At 37.8% G+C, this 13,176-nt stretch overlaps 1 protein-coding gene across 2 annotated transcripts; it reads left to right on the top strand.

The window, feature by feature from the left end:
- The first annotated feature begins 6,527 nt into the window (after nucleotides 1-6,527).
- On the top strand, nucleotides 6,528-10,819 carry C6H22orf15 (chromosome 6 C22orf15 homolog). 2 transcript variants are annotated; one of them, XM_072413771.1, is made up of 5 exons: nucleotides 6,528-6,715; nucleotides 7,349-7,435; nucleotides 8,434-8,556; nucleotides 9,028-9,099; nucleotides 10,035-10,818. In XM_072413771.1, the coding sequence occupies exons 1-5, from the start codon at nucleotides 6,691-6,693 to the stop codon at nucleotides 10,175-10,177; spliced, it is 450 nt and encodes a 149-aa protein (XP_072269872.1). In that variant the 5' UTR covers nucleotides 6,528-6,690; the 3' UTR covers nucleotides 10,178-10,818. The 2 variants fall into 2 exon arrangements, with proteins under 2 accessions (XP_072269872.1, XP_072269873.1); XM_072413772.1 differs by lacking the exon at nucleotides 7,349-7,435 and having other exon boundaries at nucleotides 10,035-10,819.
- Nucleotides 10,820-13,176: the final 2,357 nt, after the last annotated feature.

Raw genomic sequence — 13,176 nt, 5'->3', positions numbered from 1 at the left:
CTAAAAGAAAGCAGATATTTTTACAGGCTTGGGAGTTTTATAGTGAGGCCTGCAGCAAGGAAATATGCGTAGGGCCTACATGACGGTGCGAGGACAGATCAATAGATGGTTATAGGGTTAACTGGTGGTGAGGAGAGGTTTGGGTGGGGTTAGCTAGGGGTCGGGTCGCAAGTAAAGGGGGGAGGAGAATTAGGGGTTAAATAGGAAGTGAATCGTAAATTAGGGACAGTTTTTTTGCAGGAAGAAAAATTTCCCACACACCCTTCCTGATACTAGGAAGCGGTGGTTGAAAGTAAGAGTCCTGGTGGTAATTTTGGAAGAGGCAACCCAGAAGAATGGTGCCCCCTTTAAGGGTATTATGGTGTGGGGCTCTTAAGGTGGTGCTGGGCACCTAGGGGCCTATGTGGTATATTGGAAATATACTTGGTTGGTACGGACCCTATCTTTTCTAGGCCTGCAACCTGGTTGGTTAAGTTTAGAGCAGGTTGGTTGACATAGTGCAATAGGCACTGTTGTTGAATTAGGGTTTTTTATTGGGGGTGAATTTTTGAGGAATTTGGAAATGTTAATGTTGTATGTTATGCAATGTTAATGTGTATGTTAATGTGGTATGCAAATGGTTAATTTATGCTAATGCATTCATTATAATTAATAATGTATGGTAATTATTGTTAAGTTATTTATTGTTTGACTCTATATTTATCTGCTATTTATTGAATAAATGGTTATTTGTTTTGTTATTAAACTGCTTCTTGCCAGCCGTTTTAAAGGTTTTTTTGGGGGGGGCTGGTAGGTGGGGGGTGTTTGAGTTGGAGGATGGTACCTGGGGGCTAAAGGTCAGAGCTACCCTGGTCATGACAGGAAATGGGTGTGTGTGGGCCCCTCTCCTAACCATAAAATTGCATTGTCTCCTGGAATGGAGCTTGACAAAATGGAAAGGGGCAAAAAGTAAGTGGCCCCTTTCCTTTGGCAAAAGCAGACCCCTTGCTCTACCTAGTGGAAGACCTCATCCCCACAATGTTGTTGATGAGGTCTGCGAGCGAGGGAGAAAGAAATCCTAAAAACAAAGACACCACCACCACATTAGAAGAAAATATTTATAACTTTATTGTCTTTATGTCTTTATTATTTACTTATATGTCTTTATTACTTTATTTCTTTTATTTATTTACCTTTATTTTAAAAGTAATATTTACCTTTGCGGAATTTAGCAAACTCCAAACTTCAGCTATGTCCATAGATTTGATCCCCTGTAGACTGATCCAGCGCTGGTTGTTCCTGATGACAGGAGCCCGCCCAACCGTGGGTATTCCCTCTTATATTTTTTTCTGATCTGAATGGTTTCCTTGCCCTGCAGAAATTAATACCACTTATTGGAGTTATTGATAAAGGAAATTGAAATAAATGAAACAACACATACCTGATTGGGATGAGGTCATCGCTTGCAATGGAACCAACCAACACATCTTCCTACGACTGTAGATTTGCTAACCGGATAGTTATCTGTGGTACCAGTTGAATATAAAGCTTGACACGAGTTCTGTAGGGACGGTGAATGAAATTACCTCTTACAATATTGCAGACCATACATTAACTCGTGTTACACTCAAATCTTCAGTGTCGGTGTCCTCAATGATATTAGGAACATGTGTCCGACAGATAGGACAGCTAGGATTTACCCTCAGCCATGTGTTGATACAAGCCTGATGGAATTCATGGCCACAGGAGAGTTGTTGGTTTTGCTCTCCCTGTTGATACTCAATCAGGCAGATGATGCAGCTTGGCTGATCCTCAGCCTGTTGATTGTTGGCAGGGGGTGTCTGGTTGTTCTGGGGTACTTGATGGTAGTTATCTCTGCGGCTGACTGGAGAATGTCCTCTTCTTCTACGTCTTTCAGGCAGCAGATGATCGGATAGTCTGCCTCTGAGTGCCACTCTTGATCTTGTCCGATGAGCGATGGGAGAATATTGGCCTGCAGTAACAAATATTTATGGTTAGTTTTCCTGAATGAGAGATGCTTTCCTCAAAACCCATCCTTAGAATGATCCCAACATCTATTATTTACCATATTTTGCTTTAAAAAAAAAGTCTATACCATGTGGGTTAGTAATTTAGCCTGAACTGTTATTCAACCAGTAAAAGAGCTTTGAAGCAAGCCTTTCCTGACCTTTCCACCTATATGAACTGTTAATTAACAATCCCCAAATATACCAACAGTGACATTAAATCACTGAAATAATTTTATGTTTTCTTACCTGTTCGGCCTTCCTCCTGTGATGACATTCGATGGCTGTTGGGCCGTGAACGGCCTCTTCGTGTTGGCATCCAGATGATAAAAGATGCTCTTATGGAGAATTCACCTAAATTAGGAAATAAAATCTGAAATCTGCAGACAATCTCATTAGAAGCGCTTTAGGGATGCTTTCAGAGTCGCCTCTCAATAGCATGTGAGAAAATAAGTGTCAATTGGTTTACACCTGCTGCCCTTAGCCAACTGGCCAATGGCATTGCCCAACTGTAAAATGGCAGTTATTTGTCTGACACAGGTGGTCAGCCTATCAGCACCAGGCCTTATAATGCAGAGGCTGAAAAATAAAGATTCTTATGAGGGTGGTAAAGCTTTGGGAATTATTTTCCAATGTTTTTAGAAAGGAAACTTGCTTTTCATGTATTTTAGAGATTTGGAAGACACAGAGACTCCTAAAACAATGTGACTGCAGCCTTCATATAGAATCTTATGGGGCTGAACTGAACATAACTTTCATTTTTATTTAAAATCCCTAAAAAGGATCCAATCAATACGCGTTAACTTTGTAAACTGAGAAAAATATTAGGATATGTATGAGGGCTTATAAGAGTTACGTGAAACTGATTACCATTTATTGGATGTTAATAAACTGAGCAGGAATACAGCAAGGGTGCTTAGCCTTGTGTGGAATAGCAATGTTATTGTATTCTACTCATTTATTCTGTTATACCAGGTCCACACACACCATACACTCATTATTTGCCTGCTATATGGGCATTACGATCGTGTCACCAAAGCACCAATAACTCTACAGGTGTCTCGGTGTTTTCTAGTCCTACTCTCCTTGTCCTCAGGATACATTGGCAGCCTGCACACTTCAGCTGGAGAGCAGGTGGAGCGATGTTTCCAGACAAATACTGCAGTTTCTGTGTCTGTGCAAGCCGGCTCCTGCTTTTCAAAGGGCCCATGTACATGACACATGTTGCAGCATTACAAGTGGAAGGAGCTTGGGGTGCTTGTCCAATAATATCTAATAGCCTCCTAACATACACAAACACTTAAAACTGAATTTACTTCATTTTTATACAATATTTATATTTGATTTTTCTCAACTACACAATTTGAGTAAATATGTGCAGCGGGTCCCTTTCACAAAAGACTCAGAATCTCAGATATGTATAACATTTTGAATATGGAGTCCGTCGTCCCTTTTGTTAACCAATCTACTTTCAGGTGGTACTTTTAAAAAAATTTCAGATAGATAAATTTAATGGTTTGAGAATATTTTGCCTTTTGGTTAGGTATCTTCACCGTACTTTAGGATGCCATCCAGATGTTTGGTGTTTACACTTTGGTGCATGGCGTAGCGTTTTTTCTTTTGTTTTGTTTGTCCTCCTTTTTATTAACATTTTTCTGTATTGCGTTGTGGTTCTTGATATGTTTTTACATCTAAAATTTTTTTAAAAATGCATTCAACTCACACTACATGTTGTAAAAAGAAGGATTTGTTTGCAGAAGGTGGGGGATAAAAAGTGTGTTGCGAAAACAAGACCCATGTTTGCCACAAGTGGTAGAAAGGGCGATTATCGGGGGATGGAGGCCCCATATTGTGGGGGTCAGCAAGTGGGGAACTTATTGTAATTTGATAAGTTGGTCAACGGATATCCCGCCCTCACATGGGTACTGGGGTACCTAATATGCTTTACCAGTTCCCAACATGAGGTAAATTAGTCTTAATGAAAAAGACACTATATATTAGTAGGAAATGCTTTTAGTATTCTATCTTTGGGTGTAATATTTAGCTTTGCAGTGTCCAGTGAAGTCATAACATGGGATCTTTCCAAGCTGAAGACACAATACAATGGAAGCGCTAAACAAAGTTCAGCTGTGTTCATCCAATCTTACCAACTTTTCATCAGGTAATGTAATTTTTTTTTGTTTTTTGAAAGAAATAAGTATTAAATTAAAACTACTACAAATACAAGTCAATAATACATAATACTGGGTATAATAATAAAACCAGACCATTTTATAGGCTTGGGACCTTTGTTTAAAGGAAATAAGCCATTGGAAGTCAGTATGGAGGAAAAGATTACCTGCAGGGAGATCACATGTAATAACAGTGACTGGCTTCTTTTGCTCTGCTGGCCTTTTCGAGCACAGCAGCCTTTGGTAATGTTACCACCATCTTAAGAATCCAATTACCTGTCTGAAAACATAAGGTTGGGCTTTTCAAAGATCTTTGCACAATCTCATGCATGCACAGAAGGAAATTGGCATTGGTTGTTTATACCTCATCCAATCTCACTCATGTGCAGATCGAGATTGGGCATTATCACTGATGTCTTTACGAAGCCGGAATAAAGTGATGGTGGCATGGGACATACCAGCAGAAAAAAGAACAGAAATCAAGACATTGTGTACATTTATTGAACACTTTTCAGCAAGAGAATGAATGTGAAAAATATACAGACTGTACACCTGTGTTTTATATATAGGACAATACAATACAGACTATGTTATATAGAAAGATTACGTTTGGGAACTGATAGCACTATCTTTTTTTTTTTTTGTTCACTAGTTATCTAAGGAGGATCATGTGATGTCTATAGGGTCCCCCGGTGTCACCTGTGCCTCCTGCGCTGTGTCCTTGCTTTCCCTTGCTGAGCTGTTTCTCTGCATACACAGAGCTGAGTCTCCTGTGTGAGTGACAGAAGCTAGGCCGCAGTGTATCAGCACTTGGCTCCCCGTCAGCCTAGGTCATCCAGGTAAATTGAGGACAAAGATGCAACAAATGGCTCCACAGCTTGGGGTTGTAATATGCAATGTGAATGACTGAATCTTCCTGGAGGCTGCATTGTCATAAAGACATTTTTTCATATTGACGCTTTGATGTACAAGGCCTATATGCTTGCTTTCTGAAGCATCCAGATACATTTCATCATTTTCTATACACAGCAGTAAACAAAACACAGACACCTACTAAGCACAAGATCATTTCAGGCAAAAACATCTCGTTTGTGCAGCCATTTGCAAACTTTAAAACAAATATTTGGAAATGTTTGATTTTTTCTTAAAAAGTGCCCCCCCTTCTCCCATCCATGAAAAGGACTTTAGGAATCTGTTTTTCCCAAAAAGAAAGGGATGTAATATGTATTATCTTCCCCACAACCTAGCCACTGTGTTTTGGAGGTCTGCAGGTGGGGGGCTTATTTAGAATCTGGAAAGCAGGGCCCCCAGATTACCACCCCCCACACCCTGAGGAATGAGTACGGAGGTACATAGCACCTGTTATCCATTCCCTAAAAAAGGGTTAAATAAGACCCTACATAGAAGACGCAACAATGAGTGTAAAACAATCTTTATTATTCTTGATTTAACCAATAATTACCTCTTCAGGGTCCAGCGAGTCCCCTTGACCTGTATGTGTCCTGCAACAAAAAGAAATGCAGCAGCTTTGTCTGGTGCCAGGTAAGAAATGCCCTGAGGCACATTGACAAATTGTGTGGGCCTCTGTAACTGTAGAGATCATAGGGTTGGTAGCTATGCCAATGAAGAGGCCAGTTTTGTATCACGAACACTCTTTTCTAAATTTTGGGTGGAGTGGGTAAGGGGAGGGGGCTGTCAATGTTTACATGTGACTCTACAGGATCTATCTATCCTGTTGGCTTTTTTCAGTATAAACATAAACGATAGAAAATGAAATATTGTACAGTTACTGGTTCTGTGTTTGTTTTGTTTTAATACCCTCAAAGAATTAAATAAAAAATGTAAAAAAAAAAAAAAACCAAGAGGGTTTTTATCCTTTACCACTCACTAATATTGGCTTTAGAGGAGACACAGTGAAGTTTTGATAAGTCCAGGAGACAAAAACCTTCAAAATTTTCAATCAGGACATGAATTTAGTAAAGAGAAGACAATCCTCCAAAAGCTCAACCTGTCATGTTTACTCAGTGTCTGACAAGTTTTACTTATGCATGCCCATCATAAGCCAGCCTTACATATATAAATATAACGGACATTTATCTCACAAAAAGAATGTTGTAATGGGATGCTGCACAGGTATTACACAGTGTGACCTGACAACATAAACACATTTCTGTACTGAGAAACTGAGATTTAGTAAGAGTGGAGACTTGAAACTTGTTCCGCCTACTTTTGTCATTGTAAAATCCCACAGGGGACAATTAGAGGCTTCTTGGCACAAGCTTTTGTTGCTTCTTGGATACCAAGACAAAAGACTTCACTCTGTGCTGAGCTCAGCCAGTAAGGAGACAACAGCAGTAGTCGTTTTCTTAACAACAAAACAGGAGTTTGTAATAGTATGAGAAACCAGATCTGAAATAGTGTGAGAAACCAAGACACATTTTTAAGGATATTCATGAATTATTAGGAGCTGAAGACCAAAAGTGATTGCGGTGAAGCATCAACAAGTATATAAGATGTTTATCACTGTGAAGTATGGAGGTATGTAGCTTGAGATATTTCACATGTGATTGGCCAGTATATACATGGTCAGATCATCGGTTATGGCAAAAAAACAAAATGTTATCTATGTAATTAAAGTAAACAGTCTTCTAGACCAATAGCTAATGAAGATGCTGTTTCTTTGTCCAAAAATTTTTTGGGGAATGATTTGTGAGAAACATGTCCAGCTTTCTTCCTATGTGGGTTTTCCTTATTTCTCTGTTTTATTATCATCTCAGTGTTAAACTCCCAATTGTTTCACATTTGGATGGACTGTTGATTTGGGACAAATGTTTTTGTCCAATTTTACATGTTATTGTTGATGTAAGGGTGTCTATAAAATGTACTATTTAACTATTAAAAGTCGTCTTCTGCTCTATAACTTTCTTCCTATTTCTATATGATCATATTTCTGCTTTGAAAAGGCAATATAAAGGAAACACAATTGTGAGGAAAAAGTAAATTACAATTTGCATTCTTTATGGTGTGGGCCGTGGAAGTGTTGGAAGATTGCTTAAATTGTACTGAAAAGTGTCACTTATTTACTTACCAGAAATTGGGAGGCATGACCATGTACACCTTGCAATTTTTTTACATTCTGGTTAGAATTTTCTGTGTTTTTTTCCACTTCAGCTGACCATCAGATTTTATTGAATCCTAACTGCAAGTTGGTGAATTTAGCAGAAGCCTTGAGGGAAAAATGTCAGTGTGGAAGTGAGGGTAAGTGAGGAACCCGAGGGCAAAGATAAAGAACTTAGATGTGCAAATTGAAAGGGAATGGATAGTGGTTTTGTACATATTTTTATTTTATATTGGACTAACAAATAACATGCCAAGTTTTCATTCATGCTCATAGTTATAATGTAAATATGGCCACATAACTATAAAGCTGCAGGCTGTACATGACATAATTTTAAAAGCATCTGAGATACAAAAGACAAAAAATATTTAAAATATTCTTTAAATAATTAGTTGCCATTTGTCTCTAGAATTGATGTACACACTTTGATTTTACATGAAATCAAATGTTGGTACAGTAGGGATGTAACAGTCAATATAAATTTATGATCAATAGAGAAATCTCTTGAACAACCGTTAAGAAGATTGGCAGCAGTGCTTTGTATTCTTAGCAGCTCTCAATCAGATTTGAATTTTTGATGCTGAATTTCAGAAGACATTTATAAAGAATGCACTAATTTATTTGTCATGGCACTATATTAAATCCCAGGGATCTTTAGAAAATCTGTGTCTTCTCGGCACCTGCACAAGTGCTTTTACGGATGTAATGAGTTGAAGGAGACCTTTATTAAAAATGGGGTCTGTCTGTTGAACTTTTAAAATTGTGAATTGGGGTGCCATGAGGAAGAGCACAAGGAGTACTTCTCTACCGGGCCCTGATCAAAAGAGCTTGACTTTTGCAAAGCTGAAACTTTTAGACATGGAGGGCCCAGAAATTGCTGATGGTGGCACTGCCATACTTTCATTACACATACCCATCACATGTTTCCCCTGCCCATAAGTACCAGCATTTTTCTTTAAAACAAATGGCTGAAGAGGGCAGGGGACAAGGCAATCAGAAACAAGTTGGAGTTCAAGCAATAGAAGGAAAGAAAAAGCAGTAAGAGATCCAGGACTTGGGTGCATTACTTTTTATTATTAAATTATGTAAGGGCAACCAAAATATCTACCTTTTTTTCTTACCACTTTGCCTTCTATAGTTTCTATAGATCTCTTAGATGAATCAGGAACATTGATAAATCTCAGTGAGCTGGAGTGTTCCCAAGAAATTGCTGCTAATCATCTAAAGGAACGACAATGTTATGTATTGGTCAAAATAATCCGTAAGTATACACACAGAGATTATGTTTTTTATTTATTTAGCCTTGTGTTCTACATGCTTCTCACTCCCTTTTGTAGTCTCTGTATTTACCTCCTTTATCATATGGTAATATAATCTAAGAAGAACTAACTGTATAAAAAGCTCACAAAACATAAACTTAATGGAGAAAATCAGTTACCTTTTCTGAGAAATGTGCAAAGAGAGAGAATTTAAGAGTTCTTCTTACAAAAAATTGTCTTATTTGTTTATATGAGTCCTAAGTATACCACATGGATTGCTGGATGGGTGTGCTGATAGTTTACAACTAGCAAAATATTTTTAGCCCAAGAGATTTGTGTTTGTATTCTTCATGGGCACCAAATGACAAATCTTATATATGTATAGATCATATTTTGTGCCCATGTCTGTAGCCGCAGCTGTTAAAGATAACTATCCATAGCTATCCATCCATAATGCTTTCTTTAAATTGTAGGAGATGGATCAGAGCCAGCCCGCTATGAGTCTATGCTGGAGAACCTGTGGAAACGCCATCCAGAGTTAGCTGGTGAGAATAAAAAACAGTTAACAGCCGGTTCTAAAATATGTTTGAATGCAATCCAAATTGTTTTAGGTGGTGGTAATGTAGATCTGTGTACCTATTTTTCTAGATCTGTTTTTTTGGTGAACCTAACATAAATATAACACTTTCTGTTAAAAATACTTCCTTTGTTATTTTACATGTTTATATGGTTTTCTTACATCTTGCAAACTTTTACATGTGGGGGGAGTTCATAAAGTTTGAAATCTTCACTTTTTCTCTGAATGCTCAATGATTGGGCAAGGTGCAGAATGACCAAGAATGCCACCCAGTGATTTCAGTACACAGTTCAAATTTTTGCATGGCTTAAAAAATTAGCTAAATTACTTTTATTTAGCTATTTCTGGATTAAAAACAGAAACACAATTGTTACCAGGGTACACCTAAATATCTAGACAGTTCAAATATAATAAAATGTAAAAAAGCTTTTGTTTATGCATGACATATTCTATAGTGGTTAGATCTATACAATATGAACATATTGACTTTATTAACATCTGAACTCTGCAAAGCCTCCCCAACCCACGGTTTTTGTACAAATTCTTGGGAATCATGGCAGCAGCACAGGAAAATATAACTGTATGCATGTACATAATGGCCGGGATAGGCAGAATTCTCTAGGACAGTGGAAGAGAACACAGACAGGTTTGACAACACTGATTTCAATGAAGCAGAAGCAGGAAGGTAGGAGCTCACATTTTGCCAGTATTATTAAGTATTTGTCTCCATTGCAGCATAATTAAGGGATAGGAAAAAAATATGAAATAGACAATTATTGCAGCCATGTAGTGTAATTGGTAAATTTTATTTTTAGTACACATATACTTTTTTTTATTAGATAAGTGAAAATGTATAAATATAAAAAAGAGATAAAGATTACCATTTGTGTATTTATTTTCCAGAACGCCTACAAAAGCTGTCTAATCCTCATGTGAAGGACAAATATCGCAATTCTGTTGGAAAGAAATCTCGAGCCTCCAAAGAAACTCCTTTTACTTCTCTGAAACCAAGAGCTGCTTCCCAGCAGAAGAGTCGGCCAGCCTGAGACCTGATGTACATTGTGTAGAATATTGACAGATCTGCAGTCATCAGGAATGCTATACAGCTTGGAGTGATATGATTTATTTAGGATTGTTTTGCTCATAAATATATCCGATTCTTTAAAAAAAAAATCTTCTTCTAGAGAAGCTACACAAAAAGGGAATGTCTTTATAGTGTTTTTTTTCCAACATTTTTAAAATACTTTCTTGTTACTTTATCTTCAGAAGCTTAATACTTCCATCAAATGAGATGCACTAAATCCTGTCACTAAGAAAGTATAACTGACAAACACATTGTCGTCTTACCTATTTACTCCCATACTTTTCATTTTACAAATTATTTTCCTATCTCTTCCCAACTTCTCCACATGGTAATTGCAGGATGTGTGTTACTTAAGGGCGAATTCACATGTAAATCTACAAGAGTACCTTTGTATGAAAGGCAAAGGGATTACATGCAAAATACACAAAAAAAAAAATCACAGTAAAAGGACTGCCTAGGACCAGGAGAATTGACTAGATGCAAAAGAAAGGGGTGTATAGGGGCATTTTACCCTGATGTGGCACCCCATCTAAAGTTCTATTTAGGAAGGGTTATTTTAGGTTATATGTGCCACATTGTATTATTTGTGATGGTGGAATCTGTTTTTTTTATGTATTTAAATATTTTAAATATATTTAGTGTGTCTGGTTTAATGTCCTTGTGTTTGTATATATGTATCACTTTTATCAATTTTACATATGATGTTGACTTCCGGCAAAACTGTATTTTTTGCATGTTTATAGCATTATATTGTATTGGGGGTTCATTATAGACTGTGCCCAAAAGTTGCAATATAGGGGCCGGTAATGTTAAATTTGGTTGCATACCTGGTATCCGAAAAAAGACAGAACTAACCTGGAGATTGCATTGGGTATAGCAATCTGGCAAAGCTTCATTCAAAGCATCATTTTAATGAGATAGCACCGACCCATCAAAGATAAAGGTAGGTTCTTCCATGCAGACAATTTAGCTAATATTTTAGATATACGAGGAGTGTAGTTCAATCTGTACTTATCAGGGACAGTACAAGAGATTTGCACACTTAAATAAGTAAGGTGAGTCTTAACAAGTTTAAGGCCCAGATCATCTATAGTTGCTAATAATGTCTTGGGTGGAGTTTTGTGTAGACATAAAATTTCACTTTTAGTATAGTTTATCCCAGAAACCTAAAAGGAACCGAAATATATGATATGTTGGATGATAGATGGGAGATTCTTAGTTGGGTCCTTAAGGAACAGCATGATATCATCAGCAAACATTGCAAGACTGACACGTTTACCCTGTACTTCAATTCTATCATATACTTTATATTCATGAAATGATCGAGCTAGGGGCTGTATAGCCTGGTTGAATATTAATGGGGATAAAGGACAATCTTGGCAGGTCCCCCTACCTAGTGGAAAAACTTGGGACCATACCCCTGCTACATGTATCTGGGCCAATGGGTTTGAGTACATAGAGTGAAAAAAAAAATTGCAATATTGCCACTGAAACCAAATTTCGTAAGCACTAGATGCAACCAGAACCACTCAATGCTATCAAAAGCCTTTTCTGCGTCAAGAGCCAAAACATCAGATGACGCAGGGATGGAATCCGACAAACGGGCCTGTTCCAGGATCAGTAACAATTTCCTGATGTTATAGGTAGTGTATTTACCTAGGACAAAATCTCCTTGTGTGGGGCTGACTACCGGTAAGCGTGGGAGTATTTGTGCCAGATGGCCAGCCAAAATCTTAGAAAATAACTTGACGTCTTTATTCAGTAAGGAGATTGGGTGATAAAATCCAGGATCCAGAGGATCCTCCTGTTTTTTCAGGAGCACCTTTATTTATGCTAGGCCGCCTGAGTCTGGGTACTGAGATTATATAAACATAATATTGTACATATTTGTAAGAAAGGTGGTATTCTTATCGGCCAGAATTTTGTAAAATTCGGATGGCAAGCCATCTGGACCAGGCACTTTAGAATTAGCCGAGCTCTTAATAGCTGACAAAGTTTCTTCCTCTGTTATTGGAGCATTTAAGTATATCAACTCTTCTTCAGATAATATGGAAAGAGTTAACCCATGTAGAAAAACTTGGCCCTGAGTAATATTACCTTGGGTGGTATATAACTTGGTGTAGAAAGAAGCAAAAACTGAAGCAATATGTCTAGGGGATTTATAGATAACACCATTTGAGGCCTTAATTAGCCAAAACCTGTGGTGGCATCTGAAATCCCTTCGCTAGATTGGCCAATAGTCTACCAGACTTGTTTCCATATCAGAAAAATTCTGAGGATCGATATGACCTGATCATTGTATCATACTTGCTGATCAAGAAAGCACAAGATCTTTTAGCTTGTTGCCAGAGTTCCTTTTCAGCTGAAGAAAGTGCCTTCAAGGTCAGATAGGTCTGTCAAGACTGTGAACATGCTTCTTGGTATTTACTAAGAGTTTTCTTCTTTTTTAAAGTACCATAGGCCATAATATTTCCACGGAGTACTGCTTTCGCGGTGTCCCAAAATAATTCCGGGTTGGATTTATGTATTGCATTATGGAGTTCATAGTCCTGGCACCAGTGTGGAAGGTTTTACTGAAAGGTTTCATCCTTGGCTAGGAATAATGGAAATCTCCAAACAAATTTAGACTTATGAATAAAACCATCTAAGAGAGAAATGGTGATTGGAGCATGGTCTGAAATTACTAAAGGATGTATTTCTGTATTATCAACTTTGTACAGTAAATCTTCAGATACTAGCACAGAATCATTTCTTGACATTGTTGAGTGAACTGCAGATACATGTGTGTGTAATCTCCGTCTAGCGGGTGCAGATGTCTCCAAGAATCTATCAATCCTGCAGCTGAAATGAAAGAATGGAAGGCTTTATCATTATAAGTTGTAGTTCCATGTGTAGAGGGTGGTGGAAGTCTGTCTTCATTAGTATTAAGCACTGCATTGAAGTCTCCTGCCACTATCAAAG

This window comes from Pyxicephalus adspersus, chromosome 6 (genome assembly GCF_032062135.1).
Source record: "Pyxicephalus adspersus chromosome 6, UCB_Pads_2.0, whole genome shotgun sequence".
NCBI lineage: Eukaryota > Metazoa > Chordata > Amphibia > Anura > Pyxicephalidae > Pyxicephalus > Pyxicephalus adspersus.
Note: the sequence above shows the minus strand (reverse complement) of the source record. Positions and strands in the feature narration are given on the sequence as shown.

Excerpts from the sequence above, each read along its gene's own strand:
- C6H22orf15 (XM_072413771.1), top strand. The coding sequence starts at position 6,691 with ATGTTTATCACTGTGAAGTATGGAG. Across the intron at positions 6,716-7,348 it reads TATCACTGTGAAGTATGGAG|CTGACCATCAGATTTTATTG; the intron begins GTATGTAGCTTG and ends TTTCCACTTCAG. Across the intron at positions 8,557-9,027 it reads TGTATTGGTCAAAATAATCC|GAGATGGATCAGAGCCAGCC; the intron begins GTAAGTATACAC and ends TTTAAATTGTAG.